The sequence below is a fragment of the Mesocricetus auratus genome, unplaced genomic scaffold (assembly GCF_017639785.1).
Source record: "Mesocricetus auratus isolate SY011 unplaced genomic scaffold, BCM_Maur_2.0 Super-Scaffold_4256, whole genome shotgun sequence".
NCBI lineage: Eukaryota > Metazoa > Chordata > Mammalia > Rodentia > Cricetidae > Mesocricetus > Mesocricetus auratus.
The window spans coordinates 72,057,973-72,084,711 of record NW_024429182.1 but is presented as its reverse complement, the minus strand read 5'-3'; the positions used below and the strand labels follow the sequence as shown (position 1 = coordinate 72,084,711).

Here is a 26,739-nt window from a genome sequence, read left to right as displayed (position 1 = left end):
ATGGGGCTCTGTGGGGTGTTTGCAATTTCACTGTCTGTTGACAGATGATGGCATCTTTGCTACAGTCAGGCCTTGAGTACTGGAAAACAGCCCTCTTCATGTCTAGCTGTGACTCCTGAGCCACGTAGCAAAGCTGACCCTAGTGTGCATTCCGCTTTGACTCCAGACTTGAGACGAAAGTGCTTAGAATGAAAGAAAGATGGAAACAAAGACCGGCTCGCTTTGACGTACAATTTGGACTGAATCAAAAAGAAAAGGACATAACAATGCCAGCTGGAGCCTGGAATAAGGAAGAGCAGCTGAAGGACAGCTGGGCTAAACGCTCACTGCATTTGGAACAGGAAGTTTTCTGAGACCTTTACTCGGTGTTTCTTGTCTGAGACAGAATCTTACTCTGGACCCCAGGCTGACCTGATCTCAGAGCTATCCTCCTGCCTCAGCCTTTCACCACCACCTCAGTTCTCGGTTTGTTCCTGTCCACTTGGCCAGTACTGATCTGCTGACACCATGGACTAATACAGACCTGGGCTCCATCCCACAGAATCCACTCATAGCCGCCCCTCTCTCTCATAACATCCCCTGCTAGGTGTCAGCAAATATTTACTGACCACCTATCACAGTGCCTGGGAGGGTAGTCAGTCCTGGGGATATATACCTCCCTCCAGGCCCCCAGCTCTCAGCGAGCCTATTATGACCATTAGTCTAAAAGTACAAGGGTTATGAAGGCCCTACCCAAACCTGGGGACAAAAAAACACTTCAGGCCAGGCAGTGGTGGTGCATGACTTTAATTCCAGCACTTGGGAGGCAGAGGCAAGAGGATCTCTGAGTCTGAGCCGGCCTGGTCCATAGATCCAGTTCCAAGACAGCTAGGGCTACACCAGAGAAACCCTGTCTCAAAAAATTGAAGAAAAGCCAGGCATTGGTGGCACACGCCTTTAATCCCAGCACTAGGAAGGCAGAGGCAGGCAGATTTCTGTGAGTTTAAGACTAGCATGGTCTACAAAAGCTAGTTCCAGGGCAGCCTCCAAAGCCACAGAGAAACCCTGTCTCTAGAAAAACAAACAAAAAAAGTCATTTCAAAAAGTAAAAAGTCAGGCGTTAGTAGCACATGCCTTTAATCCCAGCACTCAGGAGGCAGAGGCAGGCGGATCTCTGTGAGTTCTAGACCAGCCTGGTTTACAGAGCGAGTTCCAGGATAGCCTCCAAAGGGAAGGAGGGAGGATAGACGTCCAGTTTGTCAAGCATGAGCAAGGCCTTGGGTTCCATCTTTGGCACTGATGAAAGAGTGGAAGGTGGGGGCAGGAACTGGAGCTCCCTGGTTCAGGCTGGCATGATGGCATCTGCCTATCTCAAACGACAGAAAAACTGAAGTAGACCTGTCTCTGGCTGCATAGCTGCTGGCCCACCCTTGTTTCCCCTCTTCAGTTACCCGAGTCATTCTTTCAGGAAGGGCCCCTGCATACCCCATACTCCAGCTATCAGGAGAGTGACATTTGTCTACCAATCCCTAATTACGAGAGCAGACAAGCATGAAATGCATGCAGACTCGTGAGTGCACCTACTAGGTCTAAATGCATGATCACTAGGGCACTTCCAGGAACAATAGCTCAGTGGTTAAGAGTTCTTGCTCTTTCAGAGGACCCAGGTTCGATTCCCAGTACTTACATGGCAGCTCAGTCTCCCGTGTCTAAAGACCATTCCCCAGGCTTCAGACCTCCAGAGGGAGAAGTCAGACACTCCATCTCTACATGGAGACAGATGAGTTGGTGACAGGAGGGCTCCTGGCAGACTTACCACGGTGGTCACAGCCAGTCCCCCATCACTCCTTCCTCCCCACCTATGTCTAGCATTGCTGCAGGACATTCACAAACACAGAGAATGGAGCCCCCTGCTGACCGCCACAGAAAACTTTACAAATGTCAGTGGGAAACTAAGGCTCCTTCCAAACCCATCCCTGCTGCTGCTGACTGGGGACACAAAGAGGGGATGGGTTTGGGCACCACAGAGTATAAAAAACAAAACAAAACTAAGCCGGGCAGTGGTGGCACACGCCTTTACTCAGATGGCGGCCCCCACTCTTTTTATTTTATGTGTACGGGTGTTTTGTCTGTATGTGTGTCTGTGCTCTATCCATTTGCCTGCTGCCTTTGGAGGCCAGAAGGGAACCTCTGATGCCCTAGGGCAGTGGTCCTCAACCTTACTAATATTGTGATTCTTTAATACAGTTCCTCATGCTGTGGTGACCCCCAACCATAAAATTATTTTCATTGCTACTTCATAACTGTAATTTTGCTACTGTTATGAATCATAATGTAAATATCTGTGTTTTCCGATGGTCCTAGGTGATCCCTGTGAAAGGGTCAATCAACTTCCAAAGGGTCATCACCCACAGGTTGAGAACAACTACCCTAGAGCCAGACTTACATATGGTTGTGAGCCACCATGTGGGTGCTGGGAACTGAACTCAGGCCCTCTGTAAAAGCACCCAAGGCTTTTTTTTTTTTTTTAAGACAGGTTTCTCAGTGAAAGAGCCCTGAACACACTCTGTAGAGCAGGCTGGCTGGCCTCAAACTCACAGATATATCTGCCTGCCTGCGTCTCCCGAGTGCTGGGACTAAAGGTGTGTGCCACCACTGCCTGGCACAGTTAGTGCTCTTAACCACTGCACCAACTCTCCAGCCCAGTACAGTACCCCCAGTTCTTAAGCAGCCCATGATTATAAAACTGGACATGCTAAAGGCTCCGGGTTTCTCGGCAGGGACAGAGTCCAGGTGGGGCTGAAAGGGAGACACGCGCGCGCGCGTGTGCGGCGCGCACGCACACACCCACACACACACTGTGGCATGAGGGCCTCCTCATGTGGGAAGGAATGATGCATGTGTCAAAGACATTAAGACCCCTCCAATCTGCCCGGCTTGTAGAACAAAACCATTTTTTAAAAAGATTTATTTATTATGAATACAACAACATCTTGTCTGCACACCAGAAGAGGGCACCAGATTTCATTATGGATGGCTGTGAGCTACCATGTGGTTGCTGGGAATTGAACTCAGGACCTCTGGAAGAGCAGTCAATGTTCTTAACCTCTGAGCCATCTCTCCAGCCCAGAACAAAACCATTTTTGCTTAGTTGGATTTTTGTTAGTTTGGGGGGTTAGGACAGATCTCTCGTAGCCTAGGATATCCTTAAACTTGCTACAGAAATGAAGGATGATTTGAACATCTGATCTTCCTGCCTCCACCTCCCAAGTGCTGGGATTGCAAGCATGGGCCACCACACTTGGCTGTTTGACTTGGGGGCTGTATCGCTCAGGCTTTCCTCAAACTAGACATCTGTCTCAGTCTCTGGAGTGCTGGGATCACAGGTATGACCCACCACACCTCACTCCATTCGTTTTAGCCACTTTTGGACGCCTCCACTCTATTCCTGGTCTCCATGGGTTTCCCAGATTCCCAGGACAGAATCTAACACCCTGGATCTCACCTAGAGGGTTCAGACCTCCTGCCTCACCTGGCTTGTTAAAGTAGCAGCAGTCAGGCGTATTGAATGTTATTGTCACCTAGAGCTTTGACCTTAAGCCTTTAAAGTTGCTCATGAACTACGAAACTCCCTAAGTTTTATTGGCTATATTAGTTTTGTATCACTCAACACAAGGTAGGGTTACTTAGGAAGAGGTACTCCCAACTGAGAAGATGCCTGCATCAGATAGGCAAATCTATAGTGCATTTTCTTGATTGACAGGAGGAGCCCTGCTCACTGTAGGACACACCACCCCCCGGGCTGGTAGTCCTGGATGCCCTAACCAAGCAGGCTGAGCAAGCCAAGGAGAGCAAGCCAGTAGGCAGCACCACTCCACGGCCTCTGCTTCAGCTCCTGCCTCCAGGTTCCTGCCCTGACTTCCCTCAGCAATGGAGGGAAGAGTTAAAAAATGGAAGTTGCTTTTGGTCGTGAAGTTTTGTTGGTTTCGATGTTTTTTGAGACAGGGCTTCTCTGTGTAGCCCTGGCTGTCTTGGAACTTGCTCTGTAGACCAAGCTGACGTTGATCTCAGAGACCTATCTGCTTCTGTCTCCTGAATGCTGGGATTATAAAGGTGTGTGCCACCACTGCCTGGTTTAGGTCATTTGTTTGTTTGGTTTTTTCGAGACAGGGTTTCTGTATTGTTTTGGAGGCTGTCCTGGAACTTGCTTTGGAGACCAGGCTGGCCTCGAACTCAGAGATCCGCCTGCCTCTGCCTCCCCAGTGCTGGGACCAAAGACATGCGCCATTACGCCCAGCTGGTTTAGGTAGTTTTATCACAGCAAGGAAAACACTGACTAACACCCACCAGTGCCCTCTGGGTTCAGACATCTATATGTCATCATCCAAACTATACCTTACCTTCTTGTTCAGCAAAGCAAATAGCCCCACAAGAACTTCAGCTATATGTCATCATCCAAACTATACCTTACCTTCTTGGTCAGCAAAGCAAATAGCCCCACAAGAATTTCAGCTATATGTCATCATCCAAACTATACCTTACCTTCTTGGTCAGCAAAGCAAATAGCCCCACAAGAACTTCAGCTATATGTCATCATCCAAACTATACCTTACCTTCTTGGTCAGCAAAGCAAATAGCCCCACAAGAACTTCAGCTATATGTCATCATCCAAACTATACCTTACCTTCTTGGTCAGCAAAGCAAATAGCCCCACAAGAACTTCAACTCCCACCCTCCTGTCTCAGCCTCACAAGGGCTGGAATCATAGGCATGAGCCACGCATAACCATTCATCCTCACTGCCTAGAGAGGACTGCCTCTGGGAACAGGGACAAGGAAAAGCAGGCTCATTTCCTCTGTCATCAGCACTCCACCTCTAAGGCAAACCAGTGGAGAACACTATGGGAAAGGTGGCTTAGGTAATGAATCGCACATGAGTTACAGACTCACTGGAAGAAACAGCTACCAAGCTGGCAGGTGAGGAGTGGGAACCTAGGAAGCCCAGAGCACTTCAGCTGTTTTTTAACTCTTGGGGTGCCAGCAACCTAGCTACCAAGACTTACTCTTACCTATGAATGCCTGACTTTAGCTTGGCTTGTTTCAACCCAGCTTTCCTAACTTAATTTATCCTGTTTCTCCTCACCTATGTTTTGCCTCTGGGCTTTTTACCTTTCTTTATTCTAAATCGTTCTTTCCTTCTTACTCTGTGGCTGGCCCCTGACGCCGTCCTCTCCTGCTCACTCCTCGCTCTCTTCCCTAGATTTCTCCTCTTTATTCTCCCTGCCTGGCAGCCCCACCTCTTTTCTCCTGCTCAGCTATTGGCCTTCAGCTATTAGACCAGTCAGGTGTTTTAGGCAGGCGAGTAACACAGCTTTACAGAGTTAAACAAATGCAACATAAAAGAATGCAACACAGCCGGGCAGTGGTGGCACCCACCTTTAATCCCAGCACTCGGGAGGCAGAGGCAGGTGGATCTCTGTGAGTTCGAGACCAGTCTGGTCTACAAGAGCTAGTTCCAGGACAGCCTCCAAAGCCAGAGAAACCCTGTCTTAAAAAAAAAAAAAAAAAAGAACACAACACGGCTCTACATCATTAAACACACATTCCGTAGCATAAATGAATGCAACACATCTTAAACTAATGTTCCACAATGTTAAAGTCCCCATGGGTTGGTCTTTCCCTGGTAGCTGGAGAAAGGGCTCCCCAGGCAAGCTGCTTTCTTCTGCACGATGTTCAGCCTCACCACAGGCCCACAGCAACGGTGGGCTCGACCCTCAAAACATAACACAAAAAAAATCTTTCCTTAAATGGGGTAAAAACAGGGGAAAGAGGGAAAGTGTCTGAGGGCTGGTTTGGGAACGCGGTTATCCATTCTATTCAGCAGTCTGGGGCAGGTACGTAATGAAGGGGGGAAATGGCAGCAGGGCTGAGTTCAGACAACAGAAGGCCTTCCCAAATGGCTTCCAGCTTTCGCACTTCCCACAGCGTTAAGTGAAAAGCATGGCACAATTTATAACTCCAGCAGTCAAGGGGTCGAGACGGCTGGGGCACTGACGACCAGAATGTTTTTTAAAAGGGGCCAGTGACATGGTTCAGCTGTCAAGTCAAACAACGCGGTCAACCCCCAAGATCCGCACGTCTCCCATCCTCTGTCCTCCTCGTGTACATTATGACATGTGTGAGTGCACGCACACAAATAAATGTCATTTTAAAAACCTTTAGAGGTTAAGGATGTAGCTCAGTGGTAAAGCTGTTGCTTAATACAAGGTCTTGAATATGAGTCTCCCAAACCCCTCCCCACACCAAAAAAGACAAAGCCCTGAATTAGGTTGGGCTACTCCTCAGTGGTAGAAGAGTGCTTGTCCAGCAGATGCAAATCCCTGGGTTCCACTCCACTTCCAAGAGTATCCAGGCAACACAGGTAGACTTGATGGGTATGAGAGGCATTGGGCAAGGGAAATGAATATAATTAAAATGCATCGTATGAAATTCTCAATAAAAAATGTTTTTAACTCCTAGATTTCGTCTCTTTCATCACATTCAAAAGTAAAAATAAAGGACAGTAGGAGAAAACAAGTAAAATCCAAATAAAATATGAATCCTAGGTAATAGTAACATAACATCCATTCACAAGACAAATAAACAAAGAATAAAGTACTTGAGTTATTGTGGTGGAGCACACCTTTAATCCCAGAACTCCAGGCAGAACTCTAAGATTTGAGGTCAGCCTGGTCATGGTAAGTTCCAGGTTGCAGGGATACACAGAGAAACTGTATTTTTTTTAAAAAGGGTATACATTCTACGGTCATACCACCCTGAATGCTGTATCCAATCTCAAAAACCTAAGCAGGGCCGGGCCTGGTTAGTGCTTGGACGGGAGAGCTACAACGAACTCTGGAGAAACGCTAATGGGCTCCAGTGTGGGTGCTTACTCTTCCTGCGGGCTTTATCAAATGAAGGGGCTCAACACAGATTTATTATCTCGTGTCTAGAGCTGCAGGCCAAGGTTGGTCTCACTGGGTTGTCACTGCTGCACTGCACGTGTCTGGGAAGAATTTTTCCTTCCGTCTTTTCCTTCTCCAGGCCACTTGCAGCCCTGACACATAGCCTCTCCATCTTTCAGGCAGTCCTCTGCTCTCGTGCTGGGAGTCTCTCGGTTCCTTTTCCAGCGTAACAACACAATGGTCCCAAACCAACAATCAAAGGTAATCTCCCAGTTTCAAAAATTCTCAATCTTGCTCAGCCTTGTGACACACACCTTTAATGCCAACACTTGGGAGGCAGCGGCAGGCAGACCTTGTAAGTTCCAGTCCAGCCAGGGATACACAGTGAGACCCCATTTCAAAAAATTAAAAAAAAAATTCTCAACTTTACCACATCTGCACAATGCGCGTTCCTGTGCCACATAGATATTCACAGGGTCTGGGGTTCAGGGACTGATATTCTGCCCCCTGCTGGATGTCCTCAGTGAGGTGCACTCAGAGTGTAAGGGGTAAAAATGAGCTCTAAATGGGTCAAATCTAAGGAAGCCAGAGAACACCAGGGAAGCACTCGGCGTCTGTCTCACCAAACACTGTGAACAGTCACTCGGGCTATGGACCTGACTGGATTTCACTCATGCCTGGACACCAATTTTTCACTTCTAAGTATCTCTGAAAGCAAGTCCATTCAATATCACCTTACAGCTAACATTAAGTAGATGTCCTACCACTAAAGGGCTTCTACAAGTCAAAGCAACTGTGGTCTTGGCTGGCGGTAAAGAGGGTCTAATTGTCCACGGTGTCTGCATCAAACACCCCCCACCAAGCCAGGCTCTACTGCCCTGTGGTTCTCGGGGCACCGCTCACGTGCAGGTGGCATGGGCACAGAGCAGCACTGGTGGAGGGGAGGCGCTGCTATTAGCTCTGTGCCTGCCCGAACTCAGGGCTCCTGGAGACCAGTCCTGCAACGTTTCCTCAAGGCACCCACCCTATGCCAGAGATGCGGGAGCCTGGGAAATGTAAGCTGTGGGGCCTGAAAGGCCAAGAAAAAGCTTTATGCCAAGAAAGGTCAGGGAAGCAGCTCACTGGGCCAGCTCTCTAATTTACTGTGTGACCTCCAGGAAGTCACCGCCCATCTCTGTGCCTGTATAATGCATGGTGGCCCAAGCAGCCTTGAAGACCTACTAAGTTCATGCTTCACCTAAGAGCTATGGGATCTACTGCAAGGGAAGGACAATCAGGCTAGGGAGAAGAGGAGACCCATGTGTAAGAGGCCTCCTGTGTGCTCTCAATAGGGTCTCAGACTCTTCCAAACACCCCAGGCACAAGGAGACTACTAGGCCAGAGAATCTGAGATCCTAAAAGCTGAAGATCAGCAAAACAAGGACTTGCAGGGGGGCAGGAGAATAGTGATTGAAGGAATTTGACATAGCAAGTCACGGGACACCTGACGGGTGGGAAACAAACTGAGGTGGTCCAAGACACCGGAGAGAAGCATCTAAGGAAGAACACTCAGGAACTACGGAGGAGCCCTGGCTTCTGGCTACCAGCACATCAGGGCCCTGATGCACACTCAAGCCTTTATTGGGAAGGGAAACTGCTGAAGATAGCTCCCAAGATCCTCACTGTCCACGGCAGCTGGAGCCTCCTCTGCCAAGTCCAAGAAAGAAGGGACTGCCACACTGGGCCCTTAGCAGGTTCACGTGTAGAGATCAAAATCAATGCGTTTGGAATTATAGAACTGACCGCCTGGTGGGTCCAGCTTCCGGCAATAAACACCATCCGGGAAGTAGCCTTCACTCACCCAAGTCTGTAGAAGAGAGGACAGAGCTGAGGCGAGGTGACAGAAGCTGGGATGGACAGACAAGACAGGAGGGGAGACTCACCTGCATCTGGGCGCTGGTGAACGGTCCATACAGCTCGGCGTCCCCCGTGTTCTCCCACTTATACTCCCACATCACATCCGTCAGACCGTCCCCCGCGGACTCTGCTTCTAAGACAGTGAAGACATCTGGGCCTCAAGTGCCCAGTCTCCTGCCTGCACCGCCCCTCCCGTGTCTCACGCTTACCTCCTTTATGGGTGGGGGTTGGGGTTTCCAGTTCCCCCTCAGTCACTTCCTCAGCAAACATGTCCAGGGAGGGTGGAGGTGTGGGGTCATGGGATCCCTGAGTCCGACACCCCAAACCCTTCAGTCGCATAGCCAACCGTTCCCTTGTTTCCTGGTATACACCAAGATTGCCTCGAGCCACCATTTGGTCGGCCAACCCAGAGAGCCGGTCTAGGCGCTGTGGGGAATTGGGCCGTCCAGACCCCTTGCTGTCCCCTTTGCCTCCTCCTCGGGCCCCCAGACGCCTAAGTGCCCCAGCCACTGTCTCTCTTGGCAACAGCAGCTCCAAAAGTCCCTCCAGGAGGGCTTGGGCACTCATTGGAGTCTGACCCAGGCTGTCTTCGTCCTCTGAGTCTGAAACCTGGTGCTTATCAGGTGGCCGCTCCTTGATCTTCACCTGTAAGGGAAAAACAATTATTATTTCCTACAAACTTCCACCAGGGCCCAGGCCCAGCACCTGCATTCCCAGGCCTCAGCCAGGACAGCTCCTGGGCCACACCCAGTCAATGTTGTCCAGCCAGCTGTCTCGGATCTGTGCATCCTGGTTCAGGAAGTAGTTGCCATCAGCATCAAAGTGGCCTTCCTCCATCTCTTCCTGCAGGTTGAAGGGCGTGATCCTCACACCCCCCTCACTAGGCAGAGTAGCTGCTTCCTGACCTGCACCAAAGACATGGGGGCCCCAAGCTAGGCATGCCAGAGACAGGAACACTTCCTGTCTCCACAGCCACGCTTGCCCTCCAGCACGCTGATGCTCTGGGAATAGCTCACCTTCTACATCCTCTGAGGCCAGGATATCATACTTGCTGGACCCCTCCTCTTCATCTTCCTCATCGCTGTCTAAAGAGTGTTTGCCTTTGAAGCGGCTCCCAGGACCCCCTGCGCCAGCCACAGGGTCCACCAGCTATGAGTAGAAACCAGCAAATGAGAAATGCAATCTACTGCTAGCTTCCCAAGTATTCCAGGATCTGTCTCCAAACTGAAAACCTACCAAACCCAGTGCACTGGGGCAGACTAACCCTTCCTTTCGCTTCCCGGTTTTCCTCCCATCAGACTTCTCCCTTTTATTTCTCCTCAGTCCTCCACAGAAATTAGGAGTCTGACCATCTCACCTTCTTTTTGGGGACACTGATTTCATCTTCATCATCCTCATCTCCCACACCTTGAAAAGTCACTTTCCTCTTTGGCATGACCGACAGAATACTTCCTCCAGCTGGACCTCGCAAAAAAGATACGGAGTTAAGGACATGAGGTAAGGAGAGCCGGCCGCGAGAGCGCTCGGGCAGCACCAACATTTTCCTTGGTAAGTGCCAGGTCCCGCGCGAGAGAGGAAGGATCACGGAACCATCTCAAGAGCGAGCAGGCAGGTCGCTGGACTTGCTTTGGCAACTCAGAGGCGCTAAGGGAGGATCTCCGCCCCCGCGTGGACCCTGCGCGTACTCCCACCCAGGAGAAAATAGCCAGGCTCCCCCTACGTCGTCACTCCCCTACCAGTCCGGAGCGAGCGAGCTCCACCACTCTCCCACCCGGGTGCCCACAGAGGCCGGTCGGACCCAAGAGCTGGCGCCCTAGTTGCTTCGGACCTCCAATTCCACGCAGCGACCTGCTCGACCAGGTCAGAGTCGGCGCACTAATTAGAGAGGAAGCAAATTCGCGGGGATTCGAACAGTCTTACCGGCTTGCGCTCACCTAGGAACCCAGTGTCAGGCGGGGAAAGAAAGGAAAGATGCGTTCGCCAGTATTACATCCGGGATACTCGGTTCCATAACCCGGAAGGAAACTGTGGAGACCTCCATAAGGCCGGAAGTGGCTTCTCTGCCATCCAAGACTGTCGGAACGGGCGGGTGTATACGTTTGGCCAAGGCAGTCTCCGCAGGAAGTGACGTAAGACCCCAAAAGACTCGCGTGAACTCCTGTGCCTGCCTCACCGACTTGAGGATGGCGGGAAGTATTTATTATTCCTGAAAGGGAGGCTCTGGTGAGGACGTGGCGCTCTGTCTGCTTAAAGAGGCGCCCAAGGCCGGGCGTTGGTGACGCATGCCTTTAATCCCAGCACTCGGGAGGCAGAGGCAGATGGATCTCTGTGAGTTCAGACCAGCCTAGTCACAGAGCGAGTTCCAGAACAGCCTCCAAAACTACACAGAGAAACCCTGTCTCGAAAACAAAACAAAGAGGTGCCCAACGGCATTCAGTAAAAACCCTGCTTTCTAAGCTTGACACATTCCCAGCACTCGGAAAATAAGCAGCAAAACTGATTGTCGCGAGATGGAAGCCAGTCGGGGATACAACCTGAGACTCTCTTTTAAAAAAAATCCTTGCTTTTCCCGAGTCCTGTTTCTGTCAACACTTAGGCACTTTCCAAACCTAGCTCCTTTTAGAACCCCGGAAGTTCTTCGCCCCATGTCTGGTCCCATTCAGTTCCTACTTTTTGCAGTGGAACAACCATAACAGCGAGTAGCGCTGGCGTTGGTGCCCAGTACCCAGCCAGAAGCCCATAATGCCCTGCTCTCAAGTATATCCAGTCACAAGGTGAAGTCTACCCCACCCCTTAGCAAGCTGCCGAGTGACGGAATCCAGAACCCGGCTCCTGCAGAGGTGGGGCCAGGTGAGATCTTCCGGTTTAGTGACGTCCAGATCTGGAGCTCTTGGGAACAACTCAAAGCCAGAACACCTTCACCCCCAGGCTAGATAGCTCAGGTGATCCTGCAAGAGCTGGATGAAGGCGGCCAAATCGGGCCACACCTTTCTCCTCCAGGATTTTCTCCATTCTGAATCACCACGAAACTTGAATTGTGTCCTCAGTTTCTTGGGCACAGACACAGGTCCTAGAGCAGGAGGTTATCTCACTACAGAACTCCTGAAACCCCAGCTCTGGGCACTGCTGGTTCATCCCAGAGGAAACTTCCTCTTCTACCCGGAGACCACACCCCCTGAGCCTCACCCTGCTGAACTGCCGTGAGGAGCGCCACCTTAGGGCCACACAACCCCATGCCTTCACTATGCTGATCCCTGGGTAGAGGGCAGGGGGAGAGCCGGGGCTACAAGGCAGCCGCAGAACACAAGGCCTGGGCGATGGGTCGTGTGCGTCTGCTGAGATGAACTGAAGGCAGGCGCAGGACCAGGAGCCGCACCAGGCTGTGGCCCAAGCAGCTCTACTGAAACCTGAAGACTGGCTTTACAGTCCGCTGAGCCCCCAAGCTTCTAGGAGTGCACAAGCAAGTTGGAAAGGAGTTCTTAGTACTCTGAGCTGTGCAGAGAGTCCCAGGAGGCCAGTGATAGTGGAGGCAGCAGACCCCAAGCAAAGTTGAAGCAGGAGCTGACCACTATGCTTGTTGATGAGAAACGGAGCAAGGGTCTAGATATACCTGCCAAGATTAACAGACTGCACCTATGGATAGTGTCTTTCTTCCTGCCCCTCCCCCTCCCTAACACCAAAGCCCTCTTTAAATAACAAGGCAGGAGACAGATCCAGGTATAACAGCAGGTTCTTTTTCCGGTTCCTCAAAGCGCCAAAAAAAAAAACCGCCACTGGGATGGGACCAAGACAGAAGAGAATGTAAACATTGGGTTCCACCCCCTGGACTCAAGGGAAGACCCTTACTCAGAGAGGGGCTTGATGGCTGGAAAGGAACAAAATGAAGACAGGCTTCCTGATGAGGCAGCAGAGGCCTGAGCATACAAAGCGAGTGGGTTAGGAGGGAGACCAGGACATAGGTGGGAAGGAAATGGAGGGCATTTCCTTGCATGTCCCCTTAAATAAACTGGAGTACAGGAGCACTGTGAAACACAAAACAGAGCACCCCACCCCAGGTCAACCTGACCTTCTGTACATAATTACAACACAAGGATATTCCGGAGAGAAAAAACAGCCTTGGCCCCCAAAAGACAGTGGGGTGACAGGCAGGGCCCCAAGACAGGAAAAGGAACCTAGCTCCACCATCTAAGGGAAGCCACTGGAGTGTAAGAATCTGCAACTGCTAACTGCCATTGCCAAGAGTCACCCTGTGACAAAAGGCAAATTAAGACAGCACCCCAGAAGGAATTCGTAGGAGTGACAGAGACCCAAGCTGGGCCTAACTGGACAAAAGAGTCTCCAGACTTGGTCACTGCTACCCTAGGAAACATAGCTGTCCCATGCACTGTGGCTGTCCTGGCCATGTAGGGATCAGCAGCTGGCAAGGCGTCAGGGGAATCAAGCCACTTCCTCAGAAAAAGGAAGAGCCTGCCAAGGGAGCTGGATGAGCACCCCTGCCAGGCCTGCTCCTGACCGAGGGAAAGGAAGAGGTCAGAAGAAAGCATCCTGCCGGGCTTCAGCTGCTGACCTGTCCCCACCGTCCTGGGGTGCTGGAGGCCCATCGGCCTTTCCCCGCAAGGAAAGCTTCCGGCCCTGGCCCTTTTTCTCCTGCTTCTGCCGCTCCTTCTCTCGCTCCTTTTCCCGTTTCTGCCGCTCCTTCTCCTGCTTCTGTCGCTCCTTCTCTCGCTCCTTCTCCTGTTTCTGCCGTTCCTTCTCCTGTCGCCGGGCCTCCTTGCTGGTGCCTAGTGGGGTGCTGTTGCCAGTAGGTGAAGGAAGGGATGGATGCAGTCCCTCAGCAGTGACGACGGCCCCAGGGACAACAGGGCCAGCACTAGCCCTGCGAACAGGGGGTGGTGGGGAAGGAGCGCCTCCAGCTGCCCGAGAGCCCCTGCTCTTAAGACTAGGGAGGCTGAGAAGGCTGGAGGACGGGCCCAGGGGTGGCTGCTGCCGCCTGCGCTCCTCATGGATGGCTCGGGAGCCATGCAGTCGCCGTGAGGGCCGATACTGCAGCTCTCCCCTAGTTTCTTGCCACTTCTTTAGCTGGGCTGCATTCTCCCTCTCAATCAATGCTTCTGTCACTGGGAGGCTGGTGACCTAGACAGAAGAAAGACGTGGGAACCAGAGTGTAGATGGGTTTGAGCAAGGTCTCAAGTGGATCAAGGTGTGCTGAGGCTCAAAGCCTACCTCGTGCACCAGGAAGTCCTCCTGCATACACTGTTGTGGCAGGTTTCGAAGCTGCTCCATGGTTTCATACATGCCTTGACAGGAGCGCAGCTTTTCCACAGAACCCAATGTGTGTCGCAGCAAGACCAGAGCCACTCGGAAGATGATCTTAACTCCTACAGGGTCAGAGGGGTGAAAAGAGAAATCAGGTCCAGGATCTCAACCTGTCTCATGTAGGAAAGACAGCCCCTGCTGCTGCTGACTGCCCACCTCACAGGTGAAGAAAGTTGCTGCAGGTTGCAGGTTTCTTAGAGGGCAAGCAGACTCTAGGTTGATGTCTTGAATCAAGGTGGGCCCTGTTTTTCCTGCCTGCACACAGCTTATTATGAAGCCTAGGCCCAACAATATTTTTGTCCCATGGGCTACCAGTAAAGTGACAAATCCTAGCCTCCCAGTCCAGGAGCCACTGAAATACCTTCACAGAAAAACATGTCCCAGACACGAAGCACTGAAGCCCAGGGGAGGGTGCGGGCAAAGATGCACATGAACCATTCCGTCATGTAGAGCACGGGGTCAATGCGCTGCCGCCGAAGGTGCCGATGTGCCAGAGGGGAAGCCCGGCGCAGGAGCGCAAAAAAGATTTCTCCATCCAACTGAATGGCCTCCTACAAGCGGTGGAAGAGCCATGAGAAATGGGTCTGGCTGGCTATGTTCCCCTCAGGGTACAATCAAACCTAAGAGGGCATCTTAACCTCAATGGCAGAGGGGCAGAAGAACAAGCGAAGCCAGGCAAGGGCCCATGGCAGCCTTGGGGAAAGTCACGGCCCCTGTGCACCCAGCGTCCAGACACTCACCAGCCCTGCACTGTAGTAACCTGGGAGGTACTTGTCGCAGATCTGAACCAGGCACCAAAAGGCTTGCTAAGGACAAGAACAAGGAGGCAGGGATGGAGCCTGAGAAGCAGGGAGTAGACAGCTCCCCATCACCACGGACCGTCTTCTCGCCCCCACCCCAACCAGGCCCACATTGCTGACCTCAGCAGGCATGTGCATGAGCAGCACTGCAGCCACTGGGGCCTGCGCCTGACAGTAGCCCTCGTCAGGCCTGTAGATGGTATAGGCCTTCAGGATTCGGTACAGGTCCTGTTGCCTAGGGAGTGCAGAGATGCAATCATCAAACCTGCCCCTAACCCTGCACCAGAACTCTCTCACAAGTTCCAAGCTAATCTCAAGCTTTACTACCACTCAGCATCTGCTTTCCCAGCCCTGCCCACCAGCAGTTCAAAGCATTCTGGGTCCTAGCCTTTCACCCTTGGCTGCATACTCCATAAACTTCCTACCCATTCCCTTCTTCATCTGCAACCACCCCCAAAGCAATCACGGTCATTTTCTCTAGGAACTTGTCAATAGCCACAGTATCAGCCCTTCTCTGGAATCAAGTGTTTTATACCCCAGGGCAGGCAGTCTTGTAGGGTTATCTGTTTCGCTGGATTTCATCAGACTTCCCAGCATGTCCAGTAGTCCAGGTTCCTGGTGAAGGCCAGGAAGTCAGCTGTGCCTCACATCTTTCTCTTCTCTTTGCATTAACCAGATCTGTGCCCTAGCCCTTCTCTTGTCTGATATTTCCACCTACTCCAAAGCAGCTTCCCAGAGGGGAGCCACCAAGTCTGAGCCACACAGTACCCTGAACTTCACTGACACCTGCTCTTTCCTCCCCCGCCACAGCTACTTCCTTCTCTGACCTCTATCTCTTGTCCCAAAATATCTATCAACCTCCCAGATCTCACTGCTTCCAGCCACACGGCTAATACTGATTATATTAGCAGCGTCCTAAATCCAGTCATTTATATGTGACCATTTATACCTTATCTGCAACCACATTGCTATTACTTAAAATTTTGAGGTGGGGTTTCCATGTAGCCCTTGCTGGGTTCTAACCCTCTGGACCCAAAATTGACCCTGAATTTCTGATCCGCCTGCCTCCATTTCTCCAGTACCAGGATTAAAGGTATGCACCATCTATCACACTTAGTTTTCTGTGGTGCTGAAAATCACTCAGAGCTTCAAGCATGCTAGACAAGCACTCCACTGAATGACCTACATTCCCATCCTTATTTACTTGTTTGCTATTTACTTTGAAAAAGTACTAATGAAATAACACGTTTGATGATGTTGATTATTTTCCCTAATACATAATAAAAGTAATCCATACTGAACTAACACTGACAAAATACTGAGGACTGGAGAGTTGGCTCAGTAGTTAAGATCTCTTTTTGCTCTTGCAGAGCACCCAAGTTCAGTTCCCAGTATCCACGTACATGGCGACTCACAACCATCTGTAACTCCAGTTCCAGATGACCCCACACCTCTTCTGACATCCTCTGGCACCAGACATATAAAAATGTAGCCTCTACCACAGCCACCCTTCTGCCTATCACCAGATCCCAACCTTCTTTTCTGCTTCATCAGTGTCTCTATTGAGACATTCCTATCAGCATACTAACAATTTGCTTTTTAAATTTTTATTTCTTCTGCAGTGCTAGGTTTGAACCCAGGGCCTTGTGCACGCTAAGCAAGCACTCTACCACTGAGCTACATGCCCAGGCCTGCTGTTTCTTTTTTTCTTACGGAGGTTGTCAGGCATGTAAATCAAGTGTCTTTATCCCTGAGCCACCTCACTGGCCCTTACTCTAGTTGTGTCCCTTAATCCTACCTCCCCTCCAAAGAACACACTTTCTTCCCTTACCTAGTCAGCCAAGTTGCTCTAGAAAATATACTTACTATATTCTATGTCCTTCCTCCTACAGTTTTAGCAGGCATCTGCCTATTGCTCCCCAAAAAATGCCTTTATCAAGTCATTAATAAGCCAGCTGTAGTGGCTCACACCTTTAACCCCAGGACTCGAAAGGCTGAGGTGGGAAGATTTCTGGAACTCTGAGGTCAGCTGAGCTATAAACACAAGACTGTCTCAAAAGTCACTAATGACTTAGTGTCACATCCAAGCTAATTCTCAGAGTTGATTTACTCGTCCCTCTTCACCATTTCCTGAAGCGGATCCTTGAGGCTCTTCTTCACGCTGCTTTCAGAAGTCAGACTCTCCTCCTGCCTCTCTACCTCTCCAGTTTCTGGTCCTATAGTGCTCGGTAAACTTTAATTCAATTGTCTCATTCCCCAAAACATTGGAATTTCAAGGCTTAAGCCTTGTGGCTTGCCTAGCCTCCCCCCCTCCCCTTTTTCTTTTCTTTTTTTTTTTTTTTTTTTTTTTTTTTTTTGGAGACAGGTATCATTGTGCACGCCTGGCTGACCTAAAACTCACTATGTTATAGACTGGATTGGCCAAAAACTCACAGGGATCCACCTTCCTCTGCCTACTCACTGCTGGGATTAAAAGGTGTGCACTCTTCCTTTTGAGTCTATACTTACTGCTTTGTGACCTCATCTCATCCCATGGGTGAATCTAATCCCTCCAAAATTTCAATTCCCAATTTACTGCCAATTTAAATTATTTTCCTGAAATTCAGACTTATACTATTGAGTACCCAACCTGCCTACATCCCCTGAATGTTCAATAAGCAACCCCATTCCTAGCTTGAGACAGAGTCTTACTCTAGCCAAACTGTCCTGGAACTCAAGATGTATCTTAGGCTGGCCTACAACTCCTGGCAATCCTCCTGCCTCAGCTTCCTAAGTGCTGATTTGATACCCAACTCCTGCCCCAACACGCAAAAGTACCTGAGACTACAGGCATGAGCTACCAAGTCTGATCCAAATTTCTGACATAACCCCAAACTTTCCTTTCCCCCCAAGTCTCTGATCTTCACTAGTAAGTAACAAGTGTCTCATACTTTCTGTCCCTGCAGCCCTGTCCCCACATGCTCTCCTTCTCCTTCAGTGCTTTAAACTCCTCTCTACTACTTCACATAGAGCATGCCTTCCTTCAGCTGGGACTGTCTATTCCCACATGCGGCAGTTTTGGGGTTTTGGTTCATTGTTGTCATCTGTGACTGGAATAGTGCCCGACAGAAGTAGGGACTCAATTACTATTTGTTAAAAGATGACCATTTATTCAAGGTAGGAATGGAAGTACCTATCTATAATCCTAGAACTTGGGAGGCTACAGCAGCAGAATACTGAGTTCCAGACCCAGAAAGTTCAAGGTCACTCTCCAAAAAATAAAAAAAATAACAACAAAAACACCCCACTGTCTATGGGCTATGGCAGTGGTGACATAACCTTTAATCCACACTTGGAAGGCAGAGACACATCTGATTTTGAAGACAGTATGGTCTACACAGTCAGACCCTGTCCCAAAGAAAAAAGCAAACAATATATGCAAATATATTCATTTTATAATACATAAAGAAAGAACAATTGTTCATTTAGGGCCGAGAACATAGCTCAGTGGTAAAATACTTGCCACCATGTGAAAGGCCCTAGGTATGAGCTCCAACACAACAGAAAGGCCATATTACTACCTCAGATCACCTTGTATACTAATAAGGAGTGGTACTTATATTTCATCCTGTGGAAACTTTACTTGCACAACAAAAATCTAAGTGCCTTTGGCTCTTAGTGATCTGGCCCAAACTTCCAGATTCAGCACTATAAAACCTCACTGCCCAGACACTGCTTATAGAACCTCCCATGAGGGGCTGAAGAGATGGCTTATTGGTTAAGAGCACTGGCTGCTCTTCCAGAGGACCTGGGTTCAATTCCTAAAAACCCACATGGCAGCTCACCGCTGTCTACAACTCCAGTTCTAGGGGATCTGACACTTTCACACAGACATGTAGGCAGGCAAAACACCAACACATAATAAAATTTAAAAAAAACCTCCCATGAAAGAAAACCCTGCCCTGCTGTAGCCCCAACTATCTTTTAAAACCCTGCATGATCCAACCTAGTTTCAATGTGCCTACACAAAAGACCAAATTGGAATCTCCCTCACCAGACACTTCTTTTAACACTACTTGACACTCAACCAATTAACAGTCACTCTTCTAAGAGCCCTAGAGGGTAAGAATTGCTTGGCTAAGCCTTGTATCTTCCCAGAACCTTCAACAGATTCTTGTTAACCCACATAGTAGAGCTCTTACCCATGTCCTCCTCGAGCAGCAAACATTTCATGGAAAGGGAACTGGCGATGCAGATCCTTCTCAATCACATCCAGCCACTTGGGGTCCCCAGGGGCCCGTTCCAGCTCCTACAGTGGGATATCAGGGATTAATTACCTCAGGGTCTGAGAGAACTGATCTCTCCTGCAGAGACAGTGCCATGTGTCCCCACACCGTGGAGTTCCACAAACCTCAAACTTGCCAGGGTTCTGCTCCAGGAGTTCCTTGCTATTAGACAGGTATTGCCAGGCCTTGGCTCTGAGAGAGGAGGGGATCCCTTTCCGGCAGCGCAGTTTTACCTAAGGCAGAGTAGCATTGAGGGTGACAGCTTCAGAGCAGGAACATTCTCCAAGCCTTCCCCACCAGCCATCAGGCTCCCACAGACATTCCTCCCACATGCCAGATGTGACAAAGCTGGACCTGGCCTGGCTACAATTTAAAGTTCCTCCTCCCAAGTCCTAAGCACCACTCATCTTCAATGCGTTAGAAGGGCAGATATTATTAGTTTCTAGGGCTTTCCATCAGCACTGCCCCTTCCCCACCCTTGCACATGGTCCAACCCACCACACAGCCCTCAAACCTTCTGGAAACGCCGTGACAGCCACTTATCCCAATTACTGAACATTTCCAGCCATTTGAGCTCCCGCTGCCGAGCCACATCCACAGGAATAGAGCTCTCTCTGTAGAATCAGGGTAAGTATGGAAGAGGTCAGTGTCAGTTCAGAGCCCAGGTTACTGGGGAAACTGAGTCAGCCAGTTCCCTCAGGCTCAACTGAGAAACTAGAAATTGTGTGAGATAAAAATGTCTGAATATTGGACTATCCACAGCCTTGTCTACCACACTTTAAAGGCTTCCTTCTCTACTGGATCTCTACACACAGAGTTCAAATCCCATTTTTAAAAATATTTATTTATTTATTATGTGTACAGTATTCTGCCTGCAGGTCAGATCTCACTATAGATGGTTGTGAGCCACTACGTGGTTGCTGGGAATTGAACTCAGGACCTCTGGAAGAGCAGCCAAAGCTCTTAACCACTGAGCCATCGAATTTAGTCCCAGCACTGCAAAAATAATACCTTTTGTATTAAATCTGTTTCTAAGTCCTAGTTTTACCATTTATTCATTGTGTGACCTTGAACGAGTCACTTAAGTTTTCTAAGCCTCAATTTCCTCATTTGTAAGGTAAAGAATGACAATATCTACCTGAAAGGACTTGTAAACTGCCTATAGCAGCAGGGGGCTACCTTAGATGTCTTGTTTTAGCCTATGAGACATGAGATTTCTCGGACCATCTGTGACTTCCTCTCCTCCTCTTTGCAACCTCCCCAGATTCCCAAACAAATGGATTCTCCTGCCCTGATACTGTTCTGTCAGCTCCATCTGCCTGGCAATGGTTGGTTATTTACAGGAACCAGTTCCAGGAGAACGAAATGGAAGAGCAAGCACGGGTTTTAGGAATTCTACAGACTAAGTCAAAACCCAGTTCTGCCCCTTAAAAGCTAGGAAGTCCTGACTTGTGAGTAACCTAGGTATCTTCCTTGGCTATAAATGGGGTGCCACTACCTACAGTTACAAAGGCAAGTAAGAAAAAAATGCATAACCTGGGTGGTGCTAGTGCACTTGGGATGCAGAGGCAGGTGTATCTTTGTGAGTTCGAGACCAGCCTAATCTATAAAGAGAGCTCCAGGGCAGCCAGAACTGTTACACAGAAAAACCATCTCAAAAAACAAAACAAGCATAAAAATTGTTAAATAGGAGCTCATCAGATATTAATTTATTTTGTGCTATGAGCTCCTTAAAGAGACATCTCTCACTTCTGTCATAAATGGGTTCCACATTCTCAGGGTTGGGAAGATTAAGGTGCCTTCCCTGCCCCTAGGAACATGATAGCTTACAGAGAGAAGGAAGATGCAGAGATGGCTCAGCTCTTCTTGTAGAGAACCAGCGTTCAGTTCCCAGCACCCACATGGCAGCCAACAAAGGTTTGGAAAAACTTCCAGCTCCAGAAGATTTGAGCTCTCTTTTGCCTCAGACATGAGTACAGGCAAAACACCCATGTTCATAAAAACCTTGACAAGCCAGGCGGTGGTGGTGCACACCTTTAGTCCCAGCACTCGGGAGGCAGAGGCAGGTGGATCTCTGTGAGTTCGAGACCAGCCTGGTCTACAAGAGCTAGTTCCAGGACAGCCTCCAAAGCCACAGAGAAACCCTGTCTCGAAAAATGGAAAAAAAAAAAACCTTGACGAATTTTAAAACAAAACCAGAAAGGGAAGGAATATCCACTATGACATGAGAAATGCAATGACAAAAACTCACACAGGAGCTATTATTACAAGGACAGTAGGTATCAGGGAAGTCTTCCTGGAGGAAAAGGACAGCAATACCAAAAGGAGTGAAGAGAAAGTAGGAGGCAGAGAAGGGGAAAAGGGCGCTCCTGCAGGTGGACAGGCCTGAATAATCCCCTACTAACTAAGTACAGAGCCGGGCAGACTGGTGCTGAGACCACAGCGGCTGGCCTGGCTGGGCAGTATGGAGCCAGTGTGAGGCCAAAGAGCTTGGACTTTACCCTGTAAGAGAAAAGAGTGTTCGTGCTAGTGTATCAGCCTTACCTCAGAGGTAATTCCTCTGGCATGGAAGATAGATTCCGAAGCGACAAAGTTACAAAAAGAGAAATAGCACCCAGCATAGTGCCTGACACAGGAGAGATATTCTAAAACTGAATCTGACCCAAGTTACTCTGACTAGTATTGAGGAATGTCCACTGGCCACACAGATCCACGCTATTTGAGGGAGACAACTCAAGTGTGGTAGTTTTGTTTCTTATAAACTGAAAAAAGTGCAGGAGAAAGGACCAGGGTCAAGCTTCAGTTAGAGTTCAGACTGTGAATGTTAGCTTACAAGCCTTTCCTGTATTGCTCCCACCCATCTTCCTGATTGACAGCCTCTTCGGCAGAATTCTCACATCCAGGTGCTCACAAAACCCTCTGATCTCTAGGCTAAACCCAACCAACTATATTGAAACCAAATGTCTAGGCATTCCCTCCAGATGAGAGTCTTGAAAGGACTGCTTCAGTCAGTGCTCAGGACAGGCCTGGCTGCAATGTCCTCAGGCAATGCTCTAGGCTGTAGATCTAACCAGGTTACTGCTGTGGAGAGCAGGTTAAGGGAGCACAGGAACAATGGTCAGGATCGAGAGAGGGGGAAGGAAGAAGTCAGAGCAATCACACCCCCACCTTAGGAGTGACTCAGGCCCCTCCCTGGAAGGAACTAGGAAAGCTCAACTAAGGCAGGGGAGATGAGGAAATGGGGAAGAGGCCACCCCCACCCCTTTCCTTCAGTGAAAATTCAAGCCTGCCCTCTCACAGAAGCCCTGCCTTCAGGGTCTCCCCTCCATCAACCAGACTTCCTCACCCTACCATTCTGCCCACTGCTACTCTGAAGGTGCCTGCATCCTTGCCACCCTCGGGACCCGGGACCCAAGGTCTCTATCAGAACCCTGATCCAACCAACCTTCCACATGTCTGGCTTTTGTTAAGTTTCCTACCAAGCAGCTGGTATCTTGGCTGCTTACCAGGTGTCATGCCATTCGACCCTTCAATTCACGGGGGAAACTGAGGCACAGGAACAGGGGCACCACTAGCTCAAGGACACGGGCCTAGGCAAGGTCTAGGCTTAAACCCGATGAAGTCACAGAAACACCAGGATGCTCTGGGCACTGCGGCTCCCGCTAATGACTCCCTGGATGAGGACTGGCCAGGTGCATCATCACCTCTCCCCCACCCCAGCTTCCACAGGCAGCCCCACGGGGTGCCCACTGTGTACTCACAGGCTGCCTGAGTACTGGCTGCCCCCAAGGAAACCATACTTGTCCGTCTTGCGCAGGGCCAGCCCATTTATCTCCGAGTCTGAACCCATGGAGCTCACATCATCAGCCAAGGACTCTAAGGTCCCGGACATGAGGCTCACGGAATCCAAGTAGCTCAGGGTGTCCGGGGCCTGCCCTCGAGGCCCAGAGATGCCAGGTCCTAGGCTGGACGTGGAGCCCAGGTCTTGAGAGTTTTCAACAGGCTCCGGAGCTGGGGTCACCGTCACCACAGCCACCGGAGCCTCACCCGTCCCGGGAGGGCCTGTGACAGGCCCCGAGGGGTCCTCAGGCGCCGGCCCTGCTGATGCTGAAGTAGCCGCTCCATGTCCACCTGTCACCTGTGCTGCTCCACCCCGTGCGGTCACTCCTGGAGCCACTGTGGTTCCCGGCTTGGGGGCAAGCGGGGGCTTGGCAGTCAGGACTCCAGGCGCCGTTCTGGACGGGGTCCGAGTGGGGGTCCCTGGTCCTGGAAGGGGCGAGGCTCGAGCCTCTTCCGTCTTCGGAGCGTCTGCTCCCGAAGCCGAGGCTACCGACCTCTCCGCTCCCGCCTCTGCCGCCGGTGCAGTGGACTCTTGCGTCGTCGCGGCTTCGGGTGAGGCCTCCAGGGTTAGCACCACCACCGTGCTGCCCGTGGCCGTCGTGGCCGTCGTGGCTGAGGTCTGTGCCGAACCTGGAACCCAGGCGGGCCGAGCCTCCCCGGGGACCACCAGCTCCACGGGGATAGAAGTGGCCGTAGTCACTGGCGGTCCTGGTGCCACCACTACTACCGGCCCGGCCCGGGAACCCCGGGGCGGGGGCGAAGGGGCAGCGGAGGCGCCGTGACGGCGCGGCGGGGCCACCAGGGGCGCCGGGCCCGTCTCCATAGCCGTGGGCCGCCCCTCACATCCCCCCCGCCGCGGAGGCCGCAGAAGGCGCCGCCCCTCAGGCCGCCCGGAGCAGCCCACTCGGGCTGCAGAGAGGGCGAAGGGCGCGGCTCGGCGCGCGCCGGGGGCGGGGCGGGACCGGGCGGCAGGCGGCGGGCGGCGCGCGCAGGCGGGGCAGGGGTCGGGGGCGCTCGCGCCGGGGTCTCCCGGCCTCTCACCCTGCTCGCGCGCTCGCGCCGCCCCCTCCCAGCGAGGGGCCGGCAGCCGACGTCGCGCCTGCGCAGACTCCCAGGAGCCGCCAGAGTCTCGGCGGACTACGCCTGCGCGAGGGGAGGACCTCTCGCGCCCCTTTTTTTTTTTTTCCCTCCCGCCCCCTTCAAAGGACCTGGACAGATAATAGGAGAGAGAAAGCTGGGTTCCTGCCAATCGATGGAAGGATGGGTGGTGTTGGGGGCGGGAAGAGGGCGGGTAGTCTAGGAAGAGGAAATGAAGAAGGCGGAGACAGGACGAAGAAAATAAGCAATCGAAAAGAGGGACCCTGAGCCCCCTGGCCAATAAACACAGCTGAAGCGTGAGCGATCGCGGAAGGGCGGGTAGTGAGGCTGGTGCTGGGAAGTAAGAGGCAGGGCCTAGGACCTCTTAGCCAATAGAAATGGAAAAAAGGCAACCAATGAAAAAGGGGCTGGACGGTCAGCTTGACTGGCGGTTATGTCTATTCATGGGATGACAGTATCAACAGTCAATAGAAAGAGCTGAAGAATTCTTACACTTCCTGAGATGGGCAGGAAGGAATGACAGCTAGAGAGAGGCGGGCTGAATTTGTCCTTAACTTATCAGCCAATGACTGTCTTTCTTCACTTTGCAAAAGGGTAAGGAGGTGGATAACACTCCCAGCAAATGGTTGCTTCGAGGGGCAGGGATGCTGCCAGCAGGCGGTGCCAGAGCAAGAATAGTCAGTGACAACCAGAGACAAGCGCGAGAGGAGGTGACAGCTGGGGACATCACTGAGAAGGGGCCTGGAGCATCGGTGCGGCTCCTAGCCAGTTCCGTGCTGGCCTTCTTGGGTTTCCAAAAGGGCCCCCATTCATTCAACTCCTGAGCTGCACCACAAACGCAGTGTCCCGTACAGTGCTCTCCACCTCGGCGCCTTTAATCAAACTACAGCAGAGTCTTTTAAAAGGTTCACCTATCTCAGGCAGGAATCTCATACCAAGTTTCTCTAAGTTCTCATGTGTAAATTGAGTTTCTTCCCCGAACGCTGCGATTTCTCTGAGTACTAGTTCATTCTCTGGGCAGAGGGGTTCCATCTCAGAACACAAACCTATGAATCCCCAGTACCACGAACACTCCATATCTGTATTCCTATTCTTCAGAGGATTCAAGAACCAAGCCCTATCGTTATCACATCTCTTTAGTGCTCATTGTAGACTCCAACTTCATAAGCCCTCCAGGCTGCCCTTAGACCAAGTCATAAAGACCAGACTTTAAGAGCACTAACCTCCCAGCTTCTAGACACCACTTGCTCTGTTCTCTGTTCTCTTGAGCCCCGGGATTAGTGGGCCTCAAAATTATACAGCATCTACCACCCTCAAATTCTAGTGAGACCTATTTCTCAACCTCCCAGTTCCCGAGTGGCTTTTGAGGCTCCCCAGTCTTGTTGGCTCACTCCCCACTCCCAACTCAAGCCCAGGCCCTGAAATGACCTGTCAGATCTGCTCGGCTTCCCCACTTTCCATCGGATTCAAGTTCACTGGGCATCCCCTCAATCCCATTCCCTTTTTGGAGTCTTTCTCACCTCCCAGGGCCCTCTAATGAGTGGGCTCCTCCATGACGTAGCCCCCTCATGGTACCCATATAAGGCAAAACAGCTGCCAACTAAAGCAGGGAGGGACTGTGCAGGAGGCCAAGGGCAGCTGCTAAGTTTAGGGTGGCTCCTTCCCTCTTCTTAGAGACAACAGGTGGCTGGGCCCCAGTGCCCAGAAAAGAAAATGTCTTAGTGGCATTGGCACGGACTGGAGGAGGGGAGGGGAGGAGACACATTCTTCAGGACATCAGGTCCTAAAGGGAACAGGAGGAGATGGGTGTCATTGCCAGCCTGGGGTTTCCTCTATTGCTATTTCCCTAGACTTCCACTGTATGGAGGAGAATGTGGACACTGAGGCCCAGAACATTATGAGTGGGAAACTCAAAGTCACAGAGTCAGGGAAGCCATTTCTTCCCCAGGAAGAAGACACTGACTCTGCTACCTAGGAGAAGGTGGCAGCTGACACTTTCCTCTTGGTGCCTTTGTCCCTTCTCTTCTGAGGTCCAGCCTCGAGTCACACTAGACCTCTCTCGCTTCAACCCTTCCCAAGTTCACCAGCATCTCTGCTTGTCATTGACACCCCCCTGTATCTGGTTATCAACCCTTGACATCTAGTCCCATCGCAATTCTGGCGAACCTAACCCTGGCCTTTCGCTGTCCTGCCTTTGCCCATGTGCTGTGTCTTCCGTCATGTATGTCTGCTCATCAGCCTCCCCCAACCTGGATCACTTCCTCATCCCTCTGTTCAGTTTTGTTGTTATTGTCATCATTTGCTTACTTGCTAAAGCAAACCCTCAAAACCAAGCACATTGTAGGTCTGCAATAAGTGCTTGGTTTATATCTGAGCCACCCTACTTAGAGGTTCAAAGGTCTGGTTCATCTCACCCAGAACTATGGGTTGGCTGGGGCCCCTCTGATTTCTGGCACAATCCAGTCCTCTTTTGGGAGAAAGAACACACCTTGTTGCCTATCCTAATAAAAATTGCATCCCAAGACTTACTCCCTCCTCCCTTTCTGGGCTCCAGCAGCTGCAAGCCTCCAAGAAAGGAGAGGCCCCTGAGCTGGGCTATTTT

General features: G+C 50.9%; 2 protein-coding genes across 7 annotated transcripts; both read right to left on the bottom strand.

Moving 5' to 3' along the window:
• Window positions 1–8,524: 8,524 nt before the first annotated feature.
• Window positions 8,525–10,896, bottom strand: Cd2bp2 (CD2 cytoplasmic tail binding protein 2). Of its 6 annotated transcripts, none has more exons than XM_005064372.4 (7): window positions 10,753–10,896; window positions 10,176–10,276; window positions 9,835–9,967; window positions 9,566–9,723; window positions 9,028–9,463; window positions 8,845–8,951; window positions 8,525–8,768 (listed from the first exon to the last, which is right to left on the bottom strand). In XM_005064372.4, the coding sequence occupies exons 2-7, from the start codon at window positions 10,251–10,253 to the stop codon at window positions 8,658–8,660; spliced, it is 1,023 nt and encodes a 340-aa protein (XP_005064429.1). In that variant the 5' UTR covers window positions 10,254–10,276; window positions 10,753–10,896; the 3' UTR covers window positions 8,525–8,657. The 6 variants fall into 6 exon arrangements, with proteins under 6 accessions (XP_005064429.1, XP_012972409.1, XP_021084470.1 ...); XM_013116955.3 differs by having other exon boundaries at window positions 10,739–10,857; XM_021228811.2 differs by having other exon boundaries at window positions 10,176–10,282; window positions 10,739–10,757.
• Window positions 10,897–12,530: 1,634 nt separating this feature from the next.
• On the bottom strand, window positions 12,531–23,985 carry Tbc1d10b (TBC1 domain family member 10B). The gene is made up of 9 exons (XM_005064371.4): window positions 22,961–23,985; window positions 19,714–19,813; window positions 19,325–19,432; window positions 19,116–19,222; window positions 15,055–15,169; window positions 14,875–14,940; window positions 14,496–14,685; window positions 14,042–14,196; window positions 12,531–13,951 (listed from the first exon to the last, which is right to left on the bottom strand). Exons 1-9 carry the CDS (start codon window positions 23,860–23,862, stop codon window positions 13,349–13,351), a joined length of 2,346 nt encoding a protein of 781 aa, XP_005064428.1. The 5' UTR covers window positions 23,863–23,985; the 3' UTR covers window positions 12,531–13,348.
• Window positions 23,986–26,739: the final 2,754 nt, after the last annotated feature.